At 35.7% G+C, this 27,303-nt stretch overlaps 1 protein-coding gene across 5 annotated transcripts in view; it reads left to right on the forward strand.

The window, feature by feature from the left end:
* Window positions 1–27,303, forward strand: part of CUL2 (cullin 2) — a 40,687-nt gene that overhangs the window by 4,862 nt on the left and 8,522 nt on the right. For 4 of the 5 annotated variants that reach the window (XM_059476165.1, XM_059476173.1, XM_059476157.1 and 1 more), the window contains exons 3-16: window positions 4,158–4,260; window positions 6,065–6,159; window positions 8,738–8,843; window positions 11,693–11,775; window positions 17,128–17,224; window positions 17,317–17,427; window positions 18,670–18,832; window positions 20,020–20,144; window positions 21,694–21,801; window positions 23,840–23,899; window positions 24,273–24,401; window positions 24,513–24,599; window positions 25,106–25,258; window positions 25,635–25,712. In XM_059476165.1, the coding sequence (XP_059332148.1) occupies window positions 4,158–4,260; window positions 6,065–6,159; window positions 8,738–8,843; window positions 11,693–11,775; window positions 17,128–17,224; window positions 17,317–17,427; window positions 18,670–18,832; window positions 20,020–20,144; window positions 21,694–21,801; window positions 23,840–23,899; window positions 24,273–24,401; window positions 24,513–24,599; window positions 25,106–25,258; window positions 25,635–25,712 (1,498 nt within the window). Of the gene's footprint in view, window positions 1–4,157; window positions 4,261–6,064; window positions 6,335–8,737; window positions 8,844–11,692; window positions 11,776–17,127; window positions 17,225–17,316; window positions 17,428–18,669; window positions 18,833–20,019; window positions 20,145–21,693; window positions 21,802–23,839; window positions 23,900–24,272; window positions 24,402–24,512; window positions 24,600–25,105; window positions 25,259–25,634; window positions 25,713–27,303 lie in introns of those variants that run through there. The other variant, XM_059476190.1, reaches the window with a different exon arrangement.

The raw sequence follows: 27,303 nt of genomic DNA on the forward strand, positions 1-27,303 counted from the left end.
AGTATTTCTGCTTCCTATTACCAAATTTTATGTTTTAACACAAGCTGCTCAATGAGTGCTCAACAACTTGGTGGAACTGGTAGTTCTATACAGCTGGAATAAAAGTTTTTTCCAGGTTTTATACATAAAGAAGACTTTAAGGATCTTTTAAAAAATTGGCATTTAAAAATACGTCATCTTGTTCCTCGTTAACTTTTTATTCTCTCTTAAATTCATTTTAATTGTAGTAGTGTTTCTAAACATCTACAGCAATTCTAAAGGAAATGTTCTTTCTTATTGCTTGAATCAGCACAATAGAAAGATGGCAAATTATTTCAACAAAACCCATACAGGTTATTTCATTGATTATAGTATCAGTTGATCTTTGTACTGTATAGTCAACACAGTGATGTGGAAACAAAGGATAAGATACAGCAAGCAATCACTGTTTCAGTCTGCATCAGTGTATTCTAAGAAGTGTTAGCTTTCCCTCGTGCTGTTTAGGGCAGCTGAGATCCAGTGGAGTATGGAAGCTGACAGTATTTTAGTGATGACAGGCTTGTACTGCACATACTCCACTTCTAGAACTAATTTTTGCTCCACTAGTTCCCCAGAACTTGTTTGTTTTGAGCATAGTGTTTCCTTTGTAACTTATGGTAATTTTGTTGTTAAACATGGCTTATCTTTAAATAAACATTTTACCTCATACTTGAAATGCTAGAATGCAATGAGCTGGGAACCACAATGGTGTAAGAGTTAAAATCTGGAAAAGATCACCTGAAAGACCATATGTCACTTTATTTAAAACGTGAGTCATCCTGATCCACCTTTGACCTTCAGATTTCCTGTTAAGATTCTCTGCAGAAAGAAATGTGTATGAACTTGTTTCATTGTCTGGTAAATGAGTGACAGTTATGTCTCTGTTTGAGGTGGTGTTGGGAATACATTGTATCACTTTCCAGGCTGCTCAGCAGGCACAGGAGTGCTTTTTAGGTTAAGGCTTGGTTAGAGAGTAGTGGGTAATTCCTCTGTGCTTTGGTAACTGCCTTTTAACTAGAACTTTTTTGAACAGGTAGGACATCAAACTCTTCCTGTTGTTGTCTTGGGATTTCTACCCAATAAGTTAACATAAGATCAACAGTACCCAGAGACAGCTGTACTTCAAACAGAATTATTTTAAAAGTATGCAACATGGCCATCTGCCTATTTTCACCATTTTTTCTCCAAATTTGTTCTCCCTCCTCTGATGAACTGTTTTGCAAGGACCCTATGATGAACCAGAAACTTAAACATGTATCTTTAAAAACAACTGGTTGAGAAGGAAGAGTAAATAAAGTTTGTATGATCGTGATTCTTTCCGACTAAGTCCTGAAATTCTCTACAAATTTTGGTTCTGTTACAGAGGATTGATGAATAGAAATTTCCCCAAAGCTCTACACTGGTTGCCTAGAGAAGTCTTAACTAGGGTGTTTTTTTAACTCCAAGGACAATATTTGTGAGTTTTTATAGCTTTGGCTATAGTATTTTCTGGTTGATAGTAAGTTTGTTGTTGGTCCTTCTTAGTTTGGAAGTGCTTCAGTTTCCCATTGCTGGGTAATACCTCTCAAATAGCAGCTACCAAAGCACTCAAGGGTCACAGAAGGGTTTTGATGTTCTTGTTCTCAATAAGAGTGAAGGCCCCTAGGCAGCACTTTGGCTGCAGCTTCCTCTGGCCTTTCTCAGCCTGCAAAACTGCATGCTGAACTGGAAGCACAGATGGCTTCCACCATTAAAGATAAATTATTGAACAGTAAAGGCTTCTTCCTGTTGTTCTATGGGACAACAGTACAGGAAAAATATGCTTTAAGTTTATGGAGTAAAATACCAGTGATGATCAGTGAGATTTTTTTCAGAGATTTTTTTTTTGTTGTTGTTAAGAGAGTCACAACACTTTGAACTTGACACTGAAATTTGGATTCTGGACTCAGAGATAAAATGCATAAAGAAACAAGTACAAATTGAGGAAGAAAGAACAGTTTTGCTTCAGCCAGATATATTCCAGTCTCATGATAGCTTTCTTTTGTATAATTCTAGAGAAACTTGATATCCAGCAAGTAGTATTTGATTTACATAGGAGGGTAGGTGCCTGCTCTAGTGCTTCTGTGATTAAGCTCTTAGTTTGTACATCTGCTGATATTAAGCACAGTGGCAAATGTCAAGAATGAGTACTAGATTCAGCTTTCTTCATTTGTAAGGAAATTTGTTTGCTAGAATAAGGAAAGGCATGTTTGGAAGATGTGCGTTTTCATGAAGGAGTAGAGATAGCATTTTCATTCTTTATTAGGATTATTAAAACTAAGAAACTTGTTCACAAGGTAAAATCAGAGATATTTGTTTGGTGCTTTCATCAAATAAACTGTAATTGCTATATTCTTGTGCTGCTGTGGTGAAGACTGCCTCTTTCCTCTAAATTTCTAAGCTGTTCTTGTTGTAGAGATCTGTAGGTTGTGGTGATTCAGGTAGTGTAGTTGTGGATCAAAAGAGAAACAAATCATATCCCCTTTGCTTGTGAACAAATTATTAAGATTTCTAATTCTGAGTTTAATTTCTCAAAAATACCTTTGCATAATGAAGAGGCTTGTGGCTTGAATTCTATTTAGGATGCATTTGACTACTCACCATCCTTAGACTGAGAAAATTTGTTGGGGAGGGGAAGGTATGAAAACCAATTATTCTTTACAATCTCTTTAATAGAATGTTTCATTCGTCACTGTTTAAATTTGTTTTGATATTTTATTGGTCATTACTTTGCACGCTGGTGTAGTGCAATGGTAGCTACTGTTACAAAGCAGGGGATGTTGCCCATTATGTTGCACAGTGTTTCCATTTAACACTTTTTGCTGTTCTGAGGGGAGTTCTAGCAAAGATGATCTATATGAGTGAAATAATGTTCTTTAATTTAGATTCTGGTTGGGGTTGCAGATTCCAGTTGCCAGATCAAGGGTTTTTTCCTAATTAGTTCTCCTGCATCAGAATCTTCTTTGTTTTAAGTAGTAATTCTATATAAAGAATGAAATGTGCATTTGGACAGGCTGTGTGATGAGAGCTTGACACTGTTCTGTAGATTAGCAGGTGACTCTTCAACTGTCTGTCTTCTACCTCCTTTCACACAGGCAGGTGCTTTTTAGGGTAGGCTAGAGGAAAGATCCTGTGTCTTCTCTTGATTGAAGTGATATACTAAATTATTGATTTCTACCATGGCTGGCTTTATAAAGTGCCTAGGCTTAGTGCTTAAGCCATGTTTTAAAGTAATTTTTGCAGAATTAGTTTATTTCCCACAGTTGTTCATGTGAAGCTTGACCTAATCCTTGCTTGACTTTTCTGAAAGCAAAGTTCTCAGTCATAATTTCTCTTCCTCAAATTACTCTTAAAACTTGATAAAAACCAAAAGTGTAGCTCTGCAAGGCAGTTTAGGGACAAAACCATCTTAAGGGTGGCTTAGCAGGTTGCTGCTGCCTGTTTAAATTATCAAGCACAACTGTTTTTTGTGGCTGTGATCTAAACAGGATTACTGAAATTATAATAATGGTTAAAAAGAATACAGACTTTGTTTTATCTACACCACCATTGTGATTATTTAATTTTCAGTGTCCCCTGAAATTGTTTTACCTGTGGAGGTGAGGGCAAAATGCAGGGACAGTAAGTTACTTTGGACTCCAGGAAGGAAAACTTGAAGTCAGCTTCACTGTGTGTTTGCTCTGCTCTGTCCTTGACTAATCATGCTCTTAATCTAATTAGATTCTTCTTTCCATTAAATGAGAAGAGTGTCAGTTCATGTTGGTGACAAACACAGGATGGTGCCTGAAAGCTGCTTTTCACCTTGAGGTTATTGTATATTATACATGGCAAATAAAGGGTAGAAGTCACATCAGTATGAGGCTATCAGAAGTTTCAAGATCTTAGCTCTAACATTGCCTCAGCATTCACTATTTAAAATTTAATATTGATGCTGTAAACTTGGATTTTGCACAAGCCAATACTTACAATAATTTCAGAAAATTATTCATTTTATCTTTTTTGCTTGATGTAAAAAAACCCCAAAACCTAAACTACATGTGTGGAGAAGAAAGTGTTCTCTAAATCATAAACTTTGTTGCTATGTTTTCACACTTTATTACAAACCTTGACTTTGAGCCCAGAGACATTTATGCTTTGTGTGTGGCCTATCCTGAACCTCTTGGAGAGAGACTTTATACTGAGACTAAAATTTTTTTGGAGAATCATGTACGCCATTTGCACAAGGTAACCTGTACAGTTCCTGATATCCTGATCCTTTTTTTTGACTTTTTGTAGGTCTTTATGAGACTAAATCACAGATGACAGAGTTGCAGAGACACACTGTTTGTATATATGAAATATGTAACACATGTCACAACACGTACACAAATGTAGGCAGGTATTATAGATACCTATTGATATGCAAGGCAAAAGAAATAATTTTCTTTCTAAGCCAACAGTTATAGTTTATGCAATATATTCATTGGCTTCAAAAGCAAGTTCTTTCTTTTACATTGAATGCTTATAATCAAACAAGTTAGAGAAGCATCTTCATTTTGCACATGTTCAGTAGTTTGTCATTAGCCTTCTGTTTCAACAGAAATGTATCTGCTCTAGTGTCTTGGAAACTGATTGTGTATACTCTTAAAAAATAAACAAAAACCTTCTGAAATATGTGAGACATAACACAAACACTTGGGAGGAGAGGAAATAATGGCAAATTATTTATTATGGCAACAATATTTGTATGTCTGTATAGCTGTGAGTTAACTTCTGTTTCATCAGCTAAGACAGCAAATTTCATCCATCATGTTTAGTAGATAGGACAGATGAATGGTGCCTTGATCTAGATCAGTAAAAAGAGAAGTAGATTTAAATAAGGTGCTTATCAGTCTTTAGTGTCTTTATAGGAGGTAAAGTATTGCAAATTCTGCAGAGTGCTGCTAAATGGCCTCATGCTTAGGTACTGAGTATTTGACAAGATAGACTGGTGTCTTAATGGGCAGTTCCACTGGTTACAGAGGATAATTCTGGCACTCTTATAGACTAAATCAATTCACTAGCAGAGAACTCTGCCAAATAATTTCTTCCTCATTTATTTAGTGAGCTGAATGAGCTCACTTAGAATAATCAGGCAGGTGCCAGCACAGTGGAAGCTTTGGGAAGTAGCAGAAAGCATACATCAGGTTTTTAAATTGGCTATCCACTACTTTTCTTTGGAAAACCTTTGCAAAATGCATACAGCAGAGGAAAGCGTTCTCAATTCTGTTTTATCTACCAGCTTTCTTCTTTCATAATTTTTTTACCCTTTTTTGCATTTTTTGCATGGGCTTCTTTGCTTCTTGAGCCACATTTTAAAATTATAAATTCTAGAGAGAATTATAGTTGAATTCCTAGGATCTTTTCCCCCCTCACCAATCATACTCATTAGTTTAAATTGTTGAACTTCTCTGAAGTATGAATCTATTTTGATAAGTTCAGTAGCTTTTTAGATGATGATTTGCTTAAATTTCAAAAAATTTGGGCCTAGATTTGAAAACCCTTGATGGTTTTTTTTTCATTTACATGTATCTGTGCTGTGTTAAACTTGTTTTATTCTGTGATTCTTGGTAAGTATGAGGACTTGTCTATCCAGTAAGACATAGTGGTTTTAAATGGTTGTAGTTGGTCAGCTCTTCCAGTGTGCAGTGCCTGTAGCTGGGTGAATATAAAACTGATCTGTGTCAGTGAGAGAATGGTTCTGTGAGTTGTCCCACCAGTTTGATGTGAGAATATGAACCAGGCTTGTTTAAGCAGGTACTTCTGAAAAGATCAATAGAAAATAATTCAGTAGACAGATTGCTATTTTTAAATGCAAAATAAAGCAAGTCCAGTTGTTCTAGCTGGCTTACCAAAACTTGGTAATATTAAGATGTGTTAGCTTTTTGGTCATTGCCACAATTCTGAATATGCAACTACTATTCCAAAATTGTAATCCCATGATAACTTCCTAAGTATGTGTGCTATTTTCATACTAATTCTGGTGTGTGGGGTGTGTGTGCCTTCACAGAGAGTTCTGGAAGCTGAAGAACAAGTACTGGTTATGTATCACAGATACTGGGAAGAGTATAGCAAAGGGGCAGACTATATGGACTGTTTATACAGGTAAGCTTTGCAAAAGAGTTGTTAAACCTTTGAAATTAACATGAAATTTAACATGATCTGCAGGTTAAGTTGAAGAGTGTTGAGAGAACAATAGATGAATATGCCTCAGGTTAATTTTGGAGAGAATATAGTTATGGTAGCAGAACATGAGCAAAAAGGAATAATGCATCAACAGGTAAGTATCCAAGATGGTTCCTAAAGTTCTTTCATTGCTAATATATTCTGCTTGATGTTGCAGTGCCAAATGTGTTGGTGCTAATCAACCCTGCAGTGTATAAGCTCATAATCCTGGGAGTTCTACAAGGATGGCACTGTACTGCAGTTTGCAGTTGAACCAGCATGGTTTGAGTCAAAGCTTTAGAATATTCTAGTTTTTATGAATCAGTTGGAGTTCGTTTCTTATTGCATGCCTGCTCTGAAAAAAGTACCATAATTTAGTTGACTCTATTGTATCCCAGGCTGTAGTTTGTATAATTCTTCTGCAATGAAAACTGATTAATGTCTACAGGTGGTAATCTGAAAGTTATTTTCGGAGAGATTCCCTTCAAATTTAATTAGGCTTGCATCTCTGCTTCTAACCTGATAGGCAATATTTGAAACACTGCTCAAATGTGAGACACTTTTGAGCAAAATTTTTTAAATGTGAGATCGATCATGTAATTGGAAAATGAGTTAAATCTTTTCTTTCTTCAGTGTTGATTTTGGTTTGTTTTTTTTTACCTATCCTCCTTGGTGCATTTTGCTAGGAAAACAAATCTGGATTAAGTTTGAAAATTAAAATCCCACATGTGCTTGACTAAACCAAGGTGATAAAACTGATACAATAAGGAACACTGAAAAAAAACTTCTTCAGATAAATAAATAAATAATAATAAATAAGTAAATAATAGATAAAACCAATGCTGGACATTAGGCCTTACCAGTGTCTTGGTGCTGTAACTGGTTTCACAGGTACTTTAAAAAAATCCAGTCTGTGTACTTTATTTCAAGTGATTGGGAAAGTTTCCTTGTCCAGTAAATTGAAATTAGGTCATAAAAAAAAAAACAAACAAAAACCACCCCAGCTGTTACAATTTTTTTGTAACAAAATCCTGAAAACTAAACACACATAGTGCAGCTTTTGCTTTGTTCCATTTTGTCTTTAAAATATTTATATAATACCAGCATATCATGATATAGCAATTTTTAGTTTTACATGCTACTCTGTATGTACTGATGCAAGAGAGAGTAAGTGAGAGTAGTGCAGGACTTTGCTTCTTAGCAAGTTTAATGAGAAAAAGCAGATTGGCAGCTGTCGGCTTTGTTCACATGGGAGAATATGGGAAAATGCCACCAAGGATCCTGCTTAAGGCTGGTGTTTGAGGTGTTCCTAATGTCCTCACAGGTTGTGTATGACCTGGAGGCCTGAAGCCTTCTAGAGAAATCTGCATTTACAGTTCATGGTTGGTATCCATGGCAGCACAGGTTACAGTAAGAGTCTGAAAGTGGCTGCTGTACTCCAATTTTTCATCACTGCACTATGACAAGTCCTCCTTCTTTGGACTCTGTGGTGTCCTAAATTCTTTCAAGTTCACAGGATTTCACAGTGTGTTCCTCCTTCTCTCCTTTGCTTGGCTTTTGCCTTCATGTCAAGGGTGTTCAGACATCTCTGGTGTGGTGCAGCCTCTGAAGCCTGTATCTCTCAAAGTGCTTCAGTAATCTGGTTCTTTTCAATGCCTGAAACTGAGCATCTCAAAACTCCTGGTTAGATCAGAAATTCAAAAAACCTTCTCAGTTGCCTTACTTAAACATTTTTAATATAAGAAATATTGTAAGTGTAGTTGGGAAATATATTCCAATTTTTTTCCCAGTTATCTGGGAGAGGAAAGAATGGTTCCATTGAAAAATGTTACAATATTTGTTCTGTGGGAATACTGAGAGTCAAGAGGAATGTTTTAGCAGGTCTTGCACAGAATCCATTCTGTGTTCTTTATAAAAACTATGCATACAGTAGTAAATACTGAATTTTAAAATAGCATTTATAGCATTTGTTCTTTATAGCTGTTACTTAAAATAATTTCTGAAAATTCTTCTCTTTAAAATTTGTAATCTGGCTGTTAGCTAGCTACTATGACCTGAGTAAGGGATCATAACAGACAAAAGTTTGCCCTGTTAAAATGAGCAGTACTTCTGCATTTCAGTTTGAGAGAAACACAGAACAATAAACAGTACAGGTAGAAGGAAATACTTTTAAGTTAAAAGTTTGCACATATATGTATGTATATGGAACACATGTATGTATGTGTAAGCAGTGCATGTTGAAATGTTGGATTCTTACACAAGTATATTGCTCACCAAGAAAATGCTGACAGTGATATTTCAGGTTCCTGTTTGATCTCTGTTACCAACACTACTGTTTTAATGTGATGGAAATTCTTTTAATGTCATTTGTATTGTAACATTTTTCTACAAATAGCAATGGCATTGGTTTAAGGAGGTTATATATTTTGTGATGTGAAACACATTCCACAATTCTGAACTTAATTTAAAAAGCCTTTTATTTTTGCCTGTTTTGATGAGGATATCCTTATTTCTATAGGTACCTCAACACACAGTTTATTAAGAAGAACAAATTGACTGAAGCTGATCTTCAGTATGGTTATGGAGGGGTGGATATGAATGAACCTTTGATGGAAATTGGAGAGGTAGGTGTCTCTGAAAGTGGGGTTGGCTATAAAGAGTATTCAGAATGCTATGAGTTCAGCTTTGTCCTTGAAAATTTTCACTTTTTTATGTCACAGAAATATTGTACATGTAAGCACTGTTCCCCTTGTAAAATGAGATTACAGTTTTGGTGTAGAAAAATAAGAGTGACCTGGCAGGGAAAAGAAACAAATATGAAAACGGTTGGAAAACTTGGATTTAAAATGTGATAATGGAAACACTTTGCAAATAAACTTCAGATTCTTAAGTGATACTGCTATCTAAAAAACATGTTGAAGAATTAGTATATTTTGGTTTTGGAAGCCCTTGAAATATTAGTTTTTAGGCTTCTATTTCTTGATGTGACAAAGTATAAAAGCTTTTCTTGCGAATCTCAAGGCAGTAAAATTAATACCTGTTCATGACTGGTGTAGGATTAAGTTTATTGCAGTCACTCCTTTGTCCTGAAAAGTAATGGAGACTTGAGTCCTATATTCATGCATTAAATTTACAGCACTATTTTGGTGAATTCATTGCTCCATTTCTTGACCTACAAAGCACTTGGCAAGTTTGTCAAGTCTTTGTTTTGAAAGCATTTACTCTTTCAGTATGGTTCCTGTAGGATTCTATCTTTTATTCTTTGGATTGTACAAGGGCTCTAGTAGAAGTCAAATTATTTGTTGTTCGTCACTTTAGAATGGAAAGAATTACTGTTTATGCCATTTAAGATCACTGAAATGATCTGGTCTTTATCTACCCAAGGGCAAACATGTTTATTTTATGTATTGTTCTCTTCAGTCTCAGCATGAAGTTACAGAAATAATGCCCAGTATTTTTAGAAGCAGAACTGCACCCTCTGTTCTGAAGTTTCTGTCTCAACATCACTCTTGTGTGGTAACAAAACTTTGGGAGCTTTTCAGTAATCTTAAACAAGTCCGTTCTTGCCCAGTTCTTCTGAGGGGTGTAACAGTAGGTCTGTACATGAGAGCAGAGCTGTGTGTGTGAGGTGTGGGCACAGCTTCAAACAGTTCTTCTTCCCCCAAGTGTTCCAGACATTCAGTAATTGTACTAGGAAATATACAGGAGGAGATAAGTTAATGAAAATAGTCTGCCACTGCTTGCAAGTGCTTGCTTTTTTCTTCTCTGTATATTATGAATGCATGGTGAAGGACACTGCTTTTCTGAGTTGAGGTCCTATCACTGATTTCAAACTCTTGAATTTTCAATGGCTCTGTGAGAGCCCTGAGTTTAAATACCTTTATTTAAGATGTGCCTTCTGGGTTTTTTACCCCCAGAAATAGATTCTGGAAAATGGAGAAAACTGCCATGTTGAGTACTGCCAGTCTAGTTGGAGAAGTAAGATCAGTCCCTATCCTCAAGTGGGAGAAACTGTCTTGAACTAATACATCCAAGTTGCTGGATTGATCTGTCTATAGTTTATTTGACAAGAAAATTCCAATAGGTGATTGACTTTGCTTCCCACTGGTAGCTCATATGTGAGAAGGACCATGCTAGACACCACATTGCAGAATTGATCTACCTGAGGTTGTTTCTCTTCACCACATATTCACAAAATGTGTCAGTTCTTTGCCTTTTTTTCCCCCTCCTTTTCTTCTATCTCTCCGCAGCTGTTTTCTTTCAGCTGGCTTATTTCATTCTGTACTGGATGAGTTCCTGTTGTCTTACAGAAACTTGCCTGTTCTCCAGCTACTCTCCTAAGACAACTTTGGTTTCAAAACATGATCTGTGTTTGGATTTATAAGCAAACCTTTACCTCTCCTTTAGCCTGCTTATGGTGCAGTTGTGGCAGGTTTACTTTCTGTATTGCAGTGCGGGTGCTGAATAGCTGTGACAGTTGGAGCAAGTTCATTTGTTTGCTTTTTAGAAAGGAAATTTATTTCACTGAGTGGATCAGATTAGCAGTTGATAGCTATGTGCCTGCTTTCAGTTAAGATATACCTGACTGATAGTTTAATTTTTAAATCTAACGACCTGTTAGTTGTGTCAAAGCTTTCTTAGAAGCAATATTCCCTCTGTCCTTACTGAACTGTGCAGTTTTATTTTTTCCCAGTCTGCTACTTCCTGGCAGGTGTTTTTGGAGGTCTCCTATGTGCAATTATTCTCTGTATATAAGGGATCACTTTATCCCTTTTGGGCTTTAAATCTGACTTTGATTCAAGTGCAAAAGCTCATTTGAACTATTGCAACTGTGTTTTTTTTAAATGGTATATCTTGGGAGCAATGGCTTCACCCATAAGAACTGATGAATTCTGGAATTGATTTGAATTCCATTTGAAGCCAAATGTTTGCTTGCCAGTGACTTTGCTTAAGATGTAAGCATCTTAGTTTGGAGGTGTTCTTTGTGTGTTGGTGAAGGGATTTGTCTTTGACTGTCACCTCTGACAGATTGGCCAAGAGAAATTCCCTTTTGTCACTGAGGCTTATTTTGCAATCATTGTTAGAAATACTGGTGTTTGTACACATTCACACACTTTGGTTAGAAAGGTATGTTACTTACATATTACTGTGCAGAGGTTTTGTTTATGTGTAGTCTCAAAATCTGCCCGTGTAACCAACTTGCTTGGAGTCTTTACATGCATTTGAGAATCCTTGGAGTAGAACCAAGGAATGAATCAGGTCTATGAGATGTGTAGGAAGAATGCAGGCTGGGAAGCCAACATTCACATACTGCCTGACTAGGGAAAGAAGAGCTTACATAACAACTGAATTTATAAATCCTGAATGGGGAATTTTGTCATCTTTGGTACTGTTCTGAGTTTGGTGTGGTGGTTTTTAGGGTTTTTTTAAAATGTACTTTTTATTGATGTAAACCTGTGTTGTGTCCTGACAGCTAGCTCTTGATATGTGGAGAAAATTAATGATTGAGCCACTGCAGGCCATCCTTATTCGGATGCTCCTCCGAGAAATAAAAAAGTGAGTGATTGTTTCTTGCTTTAACATAAGGTGGGGGTATTGCACTTTTTTTTTACTTTGAAAATCTGTGGACTTTGACAGAGCTGTTTTATGTTTGGTTCTTCTAAGGTAACTTCTTTTCTGATGGTGATGGTCTATCAGCTTTTCTTGTTGTAGCTGTGTATTTGTGGCTTTCATGTGTAGAAAAAGGCAGTGAATTCCCTGTAACCACAGAGCAGTGATCTTTTTGTTTCAGCAACCCTTCTTATCAACGGGTAGGAGAGGAGTTAGAATAAGTGTCCAGGTCCCATAGGATGCCTTTTGCCTTTTTCTCCACCTGATGCTGTCTGCCTTTAGCTTTTGTGCTGTCAGTCAAGTCAAGGACCAGACCTTGGGCAAAGATTTGCCAAAGCCAGAGAAGCTGTGTTTGCATGGAACCCAGAACAATTCTTGCAAGTGACAAAGCTTCTGGGTTTCTATTTTTCAGATCAGTACCTTCACTTAACATTTTTGGTGTTTCACTTGAATAAAAAGAAGATAATTAATTTTTTGTAGTTTGAAGGAAAGTTATTGTTTCATTTCTGAATATTTTTTAATACTTCTAAACAAAGCCAAAGAGCTTGAGACTTGTAAAACTTTGGTTTAAAAATTTTATTTAACTCCTAAAGAAGCTAATTTATGAATAATCAGAAATTCTGGATCTACTATAGATCTTGTGCATAGTTGCAAGTTTCATCAGTTTCTGCACTCCTACCACTGTTTAGGATACAACATTCTGGAGTTGTCTAATGATTGGGGTTTTTTAAGTGATTACTCAGGTGACCAGACTGGTGTAGGTAAACTGAGGGGGAGAGCTATCCTAGCAGATTAATTTCCTTGAACATGCACTTGGTCAGAAAAAAACCTGTAAGGCATTGAAAACCTAGTTTGTATTTTTCTTTCCTGAATTAAATATTTTATAACAAAGGAGGGAATATGATGTCTCTTTTGGATGGCATTTCTGAAGCCAGGAAGTATTTCTTTGTTTTCACTTGTTGAATCATGGTTCCTTTGTAACCAGGACTAATAGTGCTTTATCCATTTTTACTTCAATTATTTTTACTAAATGGAGATTCCCTAATTCATGGTGAAGAACTTTCTCCTTTGTTACATCAAGCATATTGATGCTGGAGACTTGTCTTACTTAGTGTATATATTTCACTGGTGGGTGGGAGTGGAAATGTGTGTGAAAACCTTTTTCAACAAACATCTGATGAATCTTAAAATAATGGTCTGTATTTAGCTTGAAACTGATTGCAGCCCTACCCAGGGCCTTTAGATCAAGGCTGTCACTGGCTTTTGGAGGTGTTAGATTTTGAGACTGTAACAAGTTGAAATAATTTGTTACTAAACTATTTGGAAACTTTGGAATAAAACTTCTGTCCTTGTCTCTAATGGTTGGATTCGGATTTTTTCCCCATTCTTTATTAGGGAGTCTTTGTGTGATCTCAGAGAAGTTAATTTAATTCTGCTTCTCAAAATATACATCCAGCAATTCATATTAAGTTTCTTCTAGCCACTTTGTGATCTGCACATCATTTAATTAATTACATATGAGAGAACTACTTCTTGTAGCTGTTTTTGTTCCTGCTGTCATGAAATGCAGTGCTTGCTATGGAGATTCTGAGGATGGCCTTTGCATGTAACAATAGGCTTGTTGCTTTTCTTTGCTGTAATTTCTGTGGCCAATACAGTTTTTAAGAGGCAGTTTTAAAGATGCTGCTGCAAGTGATTTAAATGTCTTTTAGCACTGAGTTCAGTAATTCAGGGATTAAACAAGGTGGATATCCTAAGTTATATCTGTCAGACATGTAAGAATATGCATGGGAATCATATAACTTAAAATTTTTAATAAAATTGCTAATACATGTATATGCTTAAAAACTCATCTATTCTACACCTTCCTCATAGTAGTTGTTTGTGCATGGTTCAGTTTATTACAATGCTTTAAAAAAATGAAATTAGTGTGGATGGGTCAGTTGAACTACTTCATGGTAGGAAGTTTGTGTAGCATAGAACAGTATGTGGAGTTGATAACCAACACTGCAGTAAATTATTGCATGTAAAAGTAGGTTTCTTACTGTAGTGGAAAAGGTAGGGAAGCAGAGCCACAAATTCTTCTTTCAAATGTTACTTTATCAGTGCATTTAACTGGATTTTTAAGAAGACCTCTGACTACAGCCTTGAGCACACCGACTTTTTAGAAGCTATAAGCTTGTGCAATACATTATACTTTAAAACTGACAATAAACTTTTTTTTTTCATGAAAATAAAGAAATACAAGTAGTGGCCTGTGGCTCAGCTGAACAACTGATCTAAGATTTTACTGACACCAAAAAGGAGCAGGCTGTGCTCTGCTACCTTTCATGTGGTGCTCACCTGGTTCCTTAGTGGCCCAGCTGAACTGCTAATGTGACAGAAAACCATCCTGGATAATGTTTCACCAAGTTGGCACAAGTCAATTCAGCAAAGCATTAGATGAGTGCCAAAACAAAGGAAGAGAGATGGAGGGCTGTGACTGAGCAAAAGGGAGCAGGATTAGCCCCTTTGAGCAGCAGAGAATTCTGAAATCACTTAAGCTTGTCTTGTCTAACTGCACTCCTAATACAGAGTTCTGAGTGTAACACTTTCATCCCCCTCCCTCTAGCCCAAGCATTCCTCCTACAAGGTGAGCTGAGTATTAACTTAAGCATTCTTGTTTCAACACAACAGGAAGCTGACAAGATCTTGAATTGTGAGAAAATTCATCTATGAAATTCTTAAACAGAAATAACTTGGAAATTACTCAGGGGCTATCTCAAATGACAGTGTGATTAGTACAGACTAACTGAGAGACAGACAAACTTCTCTACTAAAGATAACTAACTCTTTCTAACTAACTGGACCTATTCCTGTCTAAGCTGATACATTATCTGTACCATTTGTTTGAAATTAAAGCTATTGGAAATTAACATTTTAAAAAGTGTTTGGAACAGTCTCATCTAGTTGACAATGAATTCTGTAGGTAATAGACCTTGAAAGATCCTTGGTCTGACACAGCAGAGCACTTTTGAGTGATGGAATCTTCTTTTAATGAATTTGATATCTAGTTATTGTAGCTGAAGGGGTTGTAGTAATACACTGTACAATACATATTGAACACTCACTGTTAGCTTGAGACTGAACACAGGAACAAGATGGAGTTAATATAAACCAGCACAACTTTCTTGGGTGTGTTTTGTAGCTTTCTCTATTTTTTGGAAAAATATAACTTGCCACCACCTAAATTAGTGGAATTTGTGTTTCTAGCACTTAATCTTTTTATCCAGATTCCTTTCCTTGTACCCAAGATATCCTGTGACATCCCTGCTTCAACCTGTGTTGCAGTTGCTCTGTAGCTTTATGCAGTTTGCTTGCTGAGTGCTGCCAAGAAAGAAAATAAATGTTTAATAGACTTCTACCTTTGCAGGTTCACCAGTTCCATTTTAGTGTGGCAGTTGTTCTTACTACTACAGCTTTTGTGAAAGTCATCCTTAAAACTTCTGTCAAATTTTTTGACGTTTGCACTATGCATTCCTGGGAGCAGAGTGCCATTGGTGTAAATAAAACCTGAAATGGCTGCCAGAGCAGGCAAGGCCTGTTCTGTGCTGGGTTTGTTTTCATTTATTGCCTTTGAGCATCAGACCTCTGCTTCAACAACTTGTTTCCTTCCTTCCAGCTCTTCCATGGAGCATGTCTCCTGCACTCATGCAGCTCGTTCCTAATGTTCCTTTGTATATTTGTATGATAGGTTCAGCCTTTAGTTCTGTGCCGTCCTGTGCTCCATGGCCCAGCCCTGTGTTCAGGCTGCATGCATCCTGCAGCTCTCTGTGCTCCTGGGCCCCTCTGGGCTGGAGGTGCATGCCCAGGGCAGGTGGGACTTCTCCCTTCTATGATTCTGTGCTGCTGCCTCTGCATCATAAACCAGACCCTGCAGAGAGATGTTGGCAAAGGTGTCATTACATGTACCCAAAGCCAGGTTTATTCTATTGTTCATCTCCCACAACCAGAGGAAATCTTCTTGTTCCCTGTGTGAAAAAAATCAGACCATCCCTGATGGAACCCATCTGTTCAATTCATCTGTAATGGATAATAAAAATGAGACCATCCCTGATGGAACCCATCTGTTCAATTCATCTGTAATGGATAATAAAGCTACAAAAACCATACAGAGACTGTTCATTATCTGTTAAGAGAACTAATTCTTTACACCCGTCCTAAGCTTAAGTTTTCAGATCAGAGAAAACAGTAGTGTTTGAAAGCAATATCAATGATTAACAGTTGTGAATACATGAAGATGGTCTGGTGTGCATAATACAATGGCTGCTGGTGTGGCTGTCCTGGTAAACCTCCACAGCTCATGGGCATCCTCTGGACTTTTTCCCGATTACAAACCAAAATAAATAATATTAGCAAAATTACTTCTCTCCCATTTCACCTCAGCCTAGATGGGTATATGGTAATGTTTGTCTTTGATGCTTAATCATAAATACACTTTTATAAATCATATTTTAGTCCTATTTAACACCTTAGAAGTTAGAGAATATTTTTTGCTGAGTTGTAAAGTACATATGAAAAGTGGAATTTTTTAAGAGCTTTTCATGTCTTAAGAGGAAGTTTGTGCTGTTTTGAATGTTGGTTATTTCCCAGTCTTTGCAAAGGGCTGAACACTAGTCTTTTTAGCATGCAAAGCACTCGTTTTAATTACTTCTATTTTCACCTAAATGGAACTGAAGACAACATTTTCTTACTTCAACTCCTTCATTTGAAGCTAAGAACTTGACTGGAAGATGTAAGGTTTTCCTTTTCTGTATGATGTATGGTTAAATATTGTGACATAATGGGCAAGGTGTGTTATTTATTCCACTTGAAATCTACATGTTGAATAGTAGATATTCAGAAAAGAAAACAGCATGCTTCTTGTTGTGGTGCTGGTAAAAAGGATGGATTTTTTGGAAGGGGCAAGAGCGTGAAGGTAATTTATGTAATAAAGGCTACAAATACAATATGGAAATTAGTGTAGCTTTTAAAGTACTTGCATAGGGTATATAATTTGGAATACTTAGATCCTTAGAAAATCCTTGGAAATTTAATGACCTTTAAGTGCTTTTGAATGTTTATGAATTACTATCTCAACAATTTAAATATGAGAGAAAGAAGTGCATTTTTTATTTTAAGAATGATCTTCTTTAATTTTACCAGTTTGAGCAGGAGAGTTTACTGGAAAATGTTTTCATCCAATTATATTTCATTTGGCTATAAATGAGTTACACCACATACCTGCATTCTCATAAATGTTTTCTTTGTCTATTTCAGTGATCGCTGTGGAGAAGACCCAAACCAGAAAGTAATCCATGGGGTTATTAACTCCTTTGTTCATGTTGAACAGTATAAGAAAAAATTCCCCCTAAAGGTAGATACACATTTCTGATTATGTATTTTTAATTTGGAATGTTAATCTAGTATATACATTATTTGTCCTTTTAAAAAAATTCTCTCTTCTAGTTTTATCAGGAAATTTTTGAGTGTCCTTTTCTGAATGAAACAGGGGAGTATTATAAACAAGAAGCTTCGAACTTATTGCAAGAGTCAAATTGCTCACAGTATATGGAGAAGGTAAGAGATTCTTCAATACACATGCAATAATTAAAATCATTTTACTGATGATACATGTTGTCCTCTACAGTTCTCATAGTTGTTCTTCATGTTATGCTTTCATCTAATTGAAATGGTACTTTTTAGTGACATGGTTAATCTGAACATAGAGTACAAACCTTGCCATGGGTGGACAGTCAGTATCAAAATATTTCATAATAAATGATGACTCAATGGTACAAAGAGTGAAAAGTCAAAAAAAAACCAAACATATCAGGTTGATTAGTATTACTTTCTCACTTCCTTATTTTCTTTCAATTTGGAGTAGTGTAACATTAGAGTTTTAGCAATATGTGGTTGGAAAAGACTCATAAGTTGTTACAAAACATTATTAAAAATGACATACTCCGAGGTGGATTTACTTTCATTTTGCTTTGTGGTGTATGAAGTTATGTTGTGATTAAATTACTTGTAATTCTTATACCTATTTTGAGAAAACAAAGATTGATACAACACTAGGAGTCAGTTCTTGGTCCTATCCTGTCTGCACTACCAAGATAGCAGAGTTGAGAAGAGGGCTGTGGAATTGCTTTTAAGCTAATGGTTACACACCTGAGTTGAAATTCAGGGGCAGGCTAAGACTTTAACTAAACCAAAAGCAGTTTTGCCTATCACTAGCAGTCTGTAGCTGCACTACGCTCCCTAAACCTCCCTCATATTCACAGGGTGTAAGTGCTTTTATGGCAGTATTCATATGACTTATCTTATGATTAAGCCTATTTCCTTCACTGAGTTATAAAAAGAGCTTTTATTAATAGCTCTGATGTACTCCTGTACCTATTGAGCAGATTTTTGCATATGAGCAGATGGACTTGGAACAGTAAAGTGATTCTTGGAGTTCTCTTTTAGTTAAGTATTGTGGTAAAATTTTCTCAGAAGGAATAAGAAGTATGGTAAGAGAAATTGGGGAAGACTAGTCACAACGTTAAAAGGAAAAAGAAATTTCAAGATGAAAACTATGGAATGCTGGTAGACATCTAGTAGTGACCAAGCCTAGTTAGTACTCAGACTAGATTATGTCTATTCAGTAATAGCCTGATTCAGAAGAATTAAAAAATTAAATTTTTCATCCTGCACAAATTCTTTTGTACCTCTTCTTACTTACTCTTGTTTCTCATTGTACATACATACACTGTTGTGTATTCTGGTGCTGTATAGGTTGTCAGCATTTCTTCAGCTTGCAGTTTAAACTCCTCTGTGCAGGTTTTAGGTAGATTAAAAGATGAAGAAATGCGGTGTCGGAAGTACTTGAATCCCAGCTCATATGGCAAGGTGACTCATGAATGCCAGCAGAGGATGGTAGCTGATCATTTGCAGTTTCTACATGCAGAATGTCACAATATTATCAGACAAGAGAAAAGAAATGGTAAGTCTCACTTGTCACAAAAAGACTGGAATGGTTTTTTGTTTTATTCACTTAGCATTGCAATTTCTATCTTTTTTCAATGGCCTTCTGTGCATATAAGAATTTTCAACTAATGTTACTTATCTAGAAATCTCCATTAAACCCTGAATGATATTTTTCTTTTAGCATGCAGCTAGTTTTTATTCCTCGAAGTATATAATCAAAACCTTTTTTTTTTACTGTTAACAATTCTTCTTTCAGCTAAGGCTCTTTCTCTTTCCTTGTCTTAGTCATCTTAAAAACACACTGAAGTCCTGTGTCCTGTAGAAATGATAATATTTTATGCTTGTGTTTTCTTTTGTAAACCAATGGCTCTGCCTTAACAGATTTCTTCATCATCACTTAACAGGTCAGGCTTATACAATATTTTGGCATCTTTTCATAGCCACTTTTTATTGTCCTGAATCTTTTGTGACCTCTCCTCCCAAATCTTTTTTACAGAAGGAGATGCTCTTGTAGTTAATATTCTCTGCCTGACTAAAAAAAAACATGCTTCCTGATGACTGCATGCCTCTTACCTTTGAAAGAATGCTTATTCTTGCATGAAAGATGGTGTCTCTTATGTGAAACAAATTATTTTTCACAGTCAAACTCAAATTGTATTTAATAATGGTGAGTTCAGTTTCCAGGGAATTTTTCAAGCTTGATCAGAGTTTCCATCTATTTTGTTTGGTTTCTTTTTTGGGGGTGCAGAGAGGCAAAATTATAAAAATAGCAGTTGCTTATTTAGAGCTTTTTTCATCTGAGAAGAATTTCAAGCTACCACTGGAGGCAAATAAAAAGTCAAGAAGATCTCTAAACTGATTTTAGTCAGCTGCTGCTAAGGGATATTAAGAGAGGCCAGGATTTAAAATAAACTGGCGCACTATTTCTCCACACTAACCCACCTCTCTTCTTAGAGTCTCTCCTAAAGAAGCTGTATTGGAAGGGTGAGGTAGTCACAATGGCAGGACTCAGGAAACACTGATAATAGCCCTACTCTTTCCTTTTTTTGTTTCTCTGTGATCTAGTTATGTTAATTTTTTGCTTTCAAAACAGCTGGTATTGTTTCAGTCTTTAGAAAGTTCTGTTTGAAATGATGGTACTATTTTAAGTGTTAATTTTTGGTGTTTCTAAGTGTACTCTATAAAAATGTTTCTCTCTTATAGACATGGCAAATATGTATACTCTGCTCCGTGCTGTGTCCAGTGGTTTACCTCATATGATTCAGGAACTACAAAACCATATCCATGATGAGGGCCTTAGAGCAACCAGCAATCTTTCTCAGGAAAATGTGAGTTCCCTCAGGCAACTGAAATGACTGATGAATATTCTTGATCCTCTTTGTTGTTTTTTTTTTTTTTTTTATTTTTGCCTGCGTAAAATTGGTTTGGAATGTGATGGATAAGTTGTAACTTCTCATCAGTATGGTTAGCTGTGACACATTATCTGTCCTGAGAGCTGATTGTTTTAATTGTTGTGGTCTAACCAGAAACAACTGCAGCTAGATATTTCTCATTGTTGTTTGATTAATACTGCCAGGGCAAGTAGGTCCTTTTGTTCCATGTATGCATTTTTTTTTCTGAATTTCTCGTAAGTCTGTGGCATTTGCTGTTCTGGTATGTTAGAAGCCAGTGATTCCATTTTGTAAAGGCTTGACATCCTGTCCTGATTTCAATCTGCTGGTTTTCCTAATAGCTTTGTAGTAATTTTGCTTTATATTGTCATGTAATTTCTGAAAATATTATCTTGTTTATTTTACTAAAGTATGTTAAACATTTTTCTATTTATGTCTGTTTAAATTACTCAATTCCATTTTTGTTTCTCCAGCATTGCTGTTCAGAGACAAACTACCAGCTTTTGTTTGACATTGTATTTGTGCATGTGTGCATCTTGCTGTCTAGATCTGTGCTCACTTTGGGATGGTGACTTTAGCTATGCAGTGTCTCTGTCTATAATAATGCATAAACACAAGCTGTTGTACCCTCACTCTGTTACTGACTGCACAGGAATGCTTGCTATTCTGTGGCTCCACTGTAACTTCAGTGTGCATACTGCAGTCTTTAGTAGTATAGTTTGCTGTCCAATTATTTTTAGGTTTATTGAACTTACTCTTTCAAACTAGTAGTGCCTACTCACAGAAATATATACAGACCCATGAGGGTGGTGACAATTCACAACCTTTTGTAGATAATTTCAGTGTGAAATACTTGTTCTATTGTATAAATGATGTACTTTGAAACATTTTTGTGTGTGACCTGAGGATGTACTTGGGGAGTAATGCTAAAGAGCCAGTGCCTTTCACACTGTTGCACTTGTGCCTGCCAGCTTGTCTGTGTAGGGACTCCTCCAGCTCCTGTCAGTCATTTCTGTGCAGAGTATGATGCTGGAATGTGGTGCATGAAATTCAATTGGTAACTGCCCTATGTAGGAAAATGTAAAGGGATCATTCAGATTTTCTGTCTCTGAGGTCACTGTGTAGGAGAAGCAGCAGTTTATTATATCAGTTGCTTGATTGCTGTATTTATGTTAGCATTAATGATTTTTGAAAAGGCTAGTAATGGATTTTAGGGGAAAAAATAGATTACATGAGAGCAGTATACACTCAAATCTTGGTTGGATAGCAGGACAGTAAATGTAGCATTGACTTTTTATTTCCAGAACATGCTCTAACATCATAGTGTGAGAGTACAGCAGAATCCATCCTCTCAAAATTCACTGTAGTATTAACTTTCTCAAAAAAGAGTTATTAGTAAAAAATCTACAACTAATGTAGATATGTTTGTGTTAGATACTACTACTTTTCTCACTAACTTGCTTTCTGTTTTATCTACCCTCTTTAGATGCCAACTCAGTTTGTGGAGTCAGTTTTGGAAGTACATAGTAAATTTGTTCAACTAATCAACACTGTTTTGAATGGTGATCAACACTTTATGAGTGCCCTTGACAAGGTAATTTTTACTTAAGTAAAGAAAGCATTGGAAAACAAATTCAGGACCCTGATTCAGGCTCACCAAAACTCTTGATAGCATGAACACATGGTCAATGATAGTTCATATGCAGTCTTTCTTGTTTAGAAATGTAATGGAGCAAAAGACATGCCAGTGTAAGGGAAAATATAAATTAAAGGAGACCATTTTAATACTTGTTTTCTGAAAGAAATACCTTTCTTTTCATCATATTTCAAAACACAAAAATGGTGCCGATCCATTCAGTGCAAATATAATTGCAGATAATGAATAGGCACAATAGGGTGAGGTTTGGGAGGTTTGGTAATTCTTGCATGCATTTGAACTTGAATTTGCTTGCTGAGATTATGTTTATCTCTGAATGCTATTAGTGTTACTTCCACAGAGTCTTTGCTTAGATTTTTCAAGTTGACTGCAAAGAATACCTGAAAACTTAGATTACTTCAATCACTGCCACAATAGGTAACTTTTTCCAGGAGACAGCTGCACTTGAATTGAAATAACAAATTTAGGGAAAGAGGCTTGCTGCTCTTTTATTTGAAATGCATAGTCATGCAGGTATTCAAGATAAGTTCTAATTACCATAAACTTTAATATTAATCATTATTAATTATAACTAATAAATATATTTTCTTTCTTTAGTTTCCTCTCACAGGATGCACATATACAGTTCTTTGCTTTTTTGTGGTGTGTGCAGTAGTTGCAGTTTGTAGCTAATGGCAGAGTCTAAGCTTTGACAGTTATCAGTCAAGGTTAACCTGAAGAGGCACAATGGAGAAGGTACCAGTGATGGTACCAATAGTAGTTACCCATCTGTGTTTGTGACATTGATACAATAATTATTTAGCATTTTAAAACAAATATTTCAATACCAAATACATTTCTCTCTCCATTGCAATTAATGTCATGTACCAGAAGGTGGAGTAACACGAGACTGACAACTTCATTTGCTGGCACAAAGGCAATGTACTTTTTCTAAATACATCAGTTCACAGAATTTCAAGACTGGAAGAGTTCTTCATTCCATTGATCTTTCTTACAGTAAATACTTAAAATATTGATTTGCTGTTAATTTTTGATGGTGACTATCAAAATCACTATTGCTGCCTCCAGTATTATTGCAAAAGATTGCTCCAAGCTTTAAAGAGTTTCCTATTTCTTGCCAAGTCATGCATTCTTTTCTCAGAGGAATTCTAGGGACCTATTAGCAAATTTTGTGATCTTGAGGTATTGTACAGAGGAGTTCCTTGTCAGTTTCTGTTTATAATGATAACAATATTTACCTTTTACAGAGGAACTGTAACTCCTGGGAACTATGATCTTGCAGTATTTTTGATTCACTGTTAGTTTACAACACTAATTTAAATGTGACATGTAGTTTAGAAACTCTGTTATTCTGATAATCTTCTTTTAATTTCTAAACCGCCATTATCTCTTTCCTTTCTCATCATATTCAGGTTTTCTTCAGCCACCATATTGTTTGTACTCCTTCAAATTTCCACTTTCAACAATATATTTTTCTTTTCAGTGTGTGAAAAAATCCAACAACCAAAGGTGCTTTCGTTTCTTACTGTTGTGAACACTTCATATAAGTTTTTCATCTCAACACACATGCTGTTGATGTGCTGCTGCTCAAATCTACTTTATCTGCACTTGTTCCTAAGATTTTTTCCATCCATTCTTTTGGACCATAATATTGCTCTATACCAATCATAATACTTTTGTGGAGTTTCTAATCAGAACTTCATTTTTTCCTTGGTTTTCTGTAATTGTTTCTTCTTCTACTCTTTCTACTTTTACTGAATTCTCAACTTGAAAATGTTTAACAACCAAATTCTCATAGAGCAGTAATTTAACCTTTTTATGAATTGTTTCTTTTTTTATCCCCTTTTGTGTAGTTCAGTTTTTTAGGATCTCAGACGACCTTTGCTCTGAGGATATTTTTTATTTTTTCAAATTTCATAAAAGAAAAAAGTTTAAGTCAATGACAATTTTTCTCTTTGCTCCATGTTTTATGTAGGCTTTGACATCAGTAGTTAACTACCGGGAGCCCAAGTCGATCTGCAAAGCACCTGAGTTGGTAAGTGATGCACACACAGTAATAATTCTTATATGTAACCATCCAGTGAATTGCTACAGGGTCCTTCACATGCATACCCAGCTCTCACACTGGGTCACACTCAGGTGTGTATTTTAGTTCTTACAGCTTAAGCTGCACACACATTTTGTGAGTGTGCAAAATTGCTAAGGTTCTAATTTCTGGTATAGACTGTATTTCTGTGGGTGTAGAATGGATCATTTACCCATGAATGCAGCCCTTGTATTCAGTAGAAGGTGACTTATTTCATGTTTGAACTACTGTAGAAATTTGGAAATACCAAATCCCTTGGCATACATTTGTTCTCAAGCTTGACAAGTAGTTTTGGGTTTGATTTTTCTTTTTTTAATTTGAGCTGGCCAAATACTGTGACAACTTGTTAAAGAAATCAGCGAAAGGAATGACAGAGAATGAAGTAGAAGACAAGCTTACGAGTTTCATTACTGTTTTCAAATACATTGATGACAAAGATGTATTCCAAAAGGTAACTTTTCCTATTTAATAATGGTTAAAATGTCACATTTAAAGCCTACTTGAAGAATGTGGTTATGCTTCTTAAAATCCCTGTCTCTGTTTTTTTTTTTTTTTAATGCAGTTCTATGCCAGAATGTTGGCAAAAAGATTAATTCATGGTTTGTCTATGTCTATGGATTCTGAAGAAGCGATGATAAACAAACTAAAGGTAAGGTAATATTCTTCTAACAGAATAAAAAAATATAGGAGTATGTAGTGTTGAGAGGGAGCAGCAGAGGGTGCCAGAGGTAATTTAGCAATTGGTAAATCTGTTTCCAATAGCTGACAGCAAAAGCTAGTGTCTGGGTTGTCTATGAAAGATAAAAGGCTGAGTGTCACCTAGACATTTGAGATTTTTATGAGGTTTTGGATAATTTTTTTAGCTGTATTCAAGTCATTCATGTTAACCTTAAAAAAGTACCAGGGGCTTTCATAAACATGTCTATCTTTTGATCTTATAAAACAATATTTTTCAAATAGATTAGTGTATATAAGGTGAAACTAAGATAAAGATAATTTTATTTAACAGTGTTTGGTTTTTATTATAACTAGTGTTTTCTGTAAATATAACAACATTTCTGCTGACTAGATTTTCATACTGTATTAGTAAGGGAACATAATTTATATGATGAGTACTGTTTTCACTTTGAAACCTGTTACAATATTTCTTCACAGCAAGCCTGTGGTTATGAATTTACCAGCAAGCTCCATCGAATGTATACAGACATGAGTGTTAGTGCTGATCTCAACAACAAATTCAACAACTTTATCAAAAACCAGGACACAATCATTGATTTGGGAATTAGTTTTCAGATATATGTTCTACAGGTACTAATGTATGTTTATTGTTGCTGAGTTATTTGTATTTACTTTTTATGTTCTGATAACAAATATACAATTTTTCTACTTTATATGGGAACTGATGGCCTGTGATCATTGGGGAATTACTTACTTTCCTAGTGTTTCTTTGTAAAATCAACCTACTAGGTCCCTAAACAATAGTGATAAAAATTTCAGTCTTAATTAATACCTCAGTGGGGTGTGCAGAAGGTGCACTAAAATATGATCAGTAAAACTTCCTGAGTTAATTGATTGTCTTATGACATAATGCACACTATACATCCACTTAAGAATTTTATTTTTTTTCTTAATATATATGTTGTATGAAAATGTTAATGCTTCTATTTTTCCCAATTAATTTCAGGCTGGTGCATGGCCTCTAACTCAGGCTCCTTCTTCTACATTTGCAATTCCTCAGGAACTGGAAAAAAGTGTACAGATGGTAGGTTAGTAGGAGGCTTCCTGCAAACATGTGGAAAATGTAAAATAACTCCAAATGAAAAGTCATCACTCTAACAGAGAAAAACTTGAGCTGCTTTTTTTTGATTGTAACTTATGTCTATCATGTTTCCAGTCCATATGCAATGTGGAAGGGTCACCCAAATACCTTACTGCATTTATGTATGGATTTGTGTAGCTTTTTTACATCTCTCTTCTACACTTTGTGATTGTTGAAAGAGATGCTAATAAATGCAATCAAATGAACTAGGTTGGTTCTTTGCTTCAAAACCAACTCTTAATATTTAGATAAAAGAAGATTCTGTTTCTAATATTAAATCTGAACAGTCTTAATAGCAGATTAAGATGCAAATACAGGTTTCTTGTTCCCTGTTTCATAGAAACTGTTCAAAGTCATGCTTTGTGCAAACTTCTCTAAAGCTCATTTTATGATTTCTCAAAGCAGTAAAGGTTTTGCTTTAGCCAAATATTTTCTTTGAATGTGATAATTTCTGCTTCGTAGAGATATTTTGTTGCTTTTGATAATGTTATTGTATTCTAAATGTTACCTGTACAATGTTTGTTGGAAAACAAAATATTTGTATTGATCTTTACGAAGATGTATTTGATGGTGAAGTACAATTTAGGCAATACACATTTTGTATTATTGGCCATAAGAGATTTTTATAGCTGTTTTTATACCTTACATTGCTATTTGATGTAAGTTATAATGGTAAATGTCTTTTTTTTTTTTTTTTGTGGTGAAGGATCTTTTTCTTGTATTACTGCTGAATATTAGGACTATTTATTCAGCTCTAATTTCCACTTAAGTGGCACTTGTCTTTAGCAATATAATAGTTCCTGACCCAGACTACAGGATCACCAGGTGTGATGAGATTTTGCTGTCTTTGTGGGTTTAAATAGGAGTATTGTCAGAAAGTATATTGCCTCAATTGGAAAATTGGTACAGAATTGTGTGTCAGAAGCAGCTCAGAGTCTGGGTTTCTTGCCTAATTTCACCATTTTGCCATTTTAAAGGAGCAAACTTACTCATGTGTGACCTAGGTAGAGATCAGTGCTTTAAATGAGAATTCCCTAAAGAAACAGAACATGACCTTGAGAGGGGAGTACTTGAAAATTGTCTGACAGTGTCTTTATTTACTGTCCAATTCGATGATTTGACCCATGGAGAGAGTTCTCTTAGGATTCTGGCAAGGGTTTAGAAAGAAAAAAAAAAAGTATTGCAGTTGCACTCCAAAGTATCTGAGTGCCTGTGTAACTGGGCAACCTCTTCAGCAGCTTTTTCTGAGACTGATGAAGCTTCCTGTGAATGTATATTTATCTGAGTGGTGTACAAATACTGCTTTTCATATGTGCAAGCTTGTGGGTGGAGAAACACCTAATTCCTAAAGCGATGAAAATTCCCTGTTTTTATGTTCTTCTACAATGTTAATCAGTTTCCAGACCAAATCAGAATAAGCCAAATAGGTGTGTGTACACAGTGTTGGTATTGTGGGGTTTAGGGAGTTTGGTCTCATTTTAGGGCAAGGTTTTTTGAATCAGCTGAAGTTCTTCTCATTACCAGAGGCAGACCT

Source organism: Ammospiza nelsoni, chromosome 1 (assembly GCF_027579445.1).
Source record: "Ammospiza nelsoni isolate bAmmNel1 chromosome 1, bAmmNel1.pri, whole genome shotgun sequence".
NCBI classification, from domain to species: domain Eukaryota; kingdom Metazoa; phylum Chordata; class Aves; order Passeriformes; family Passerellidae; genus Ammospiza; species Ammospiza nelsoni.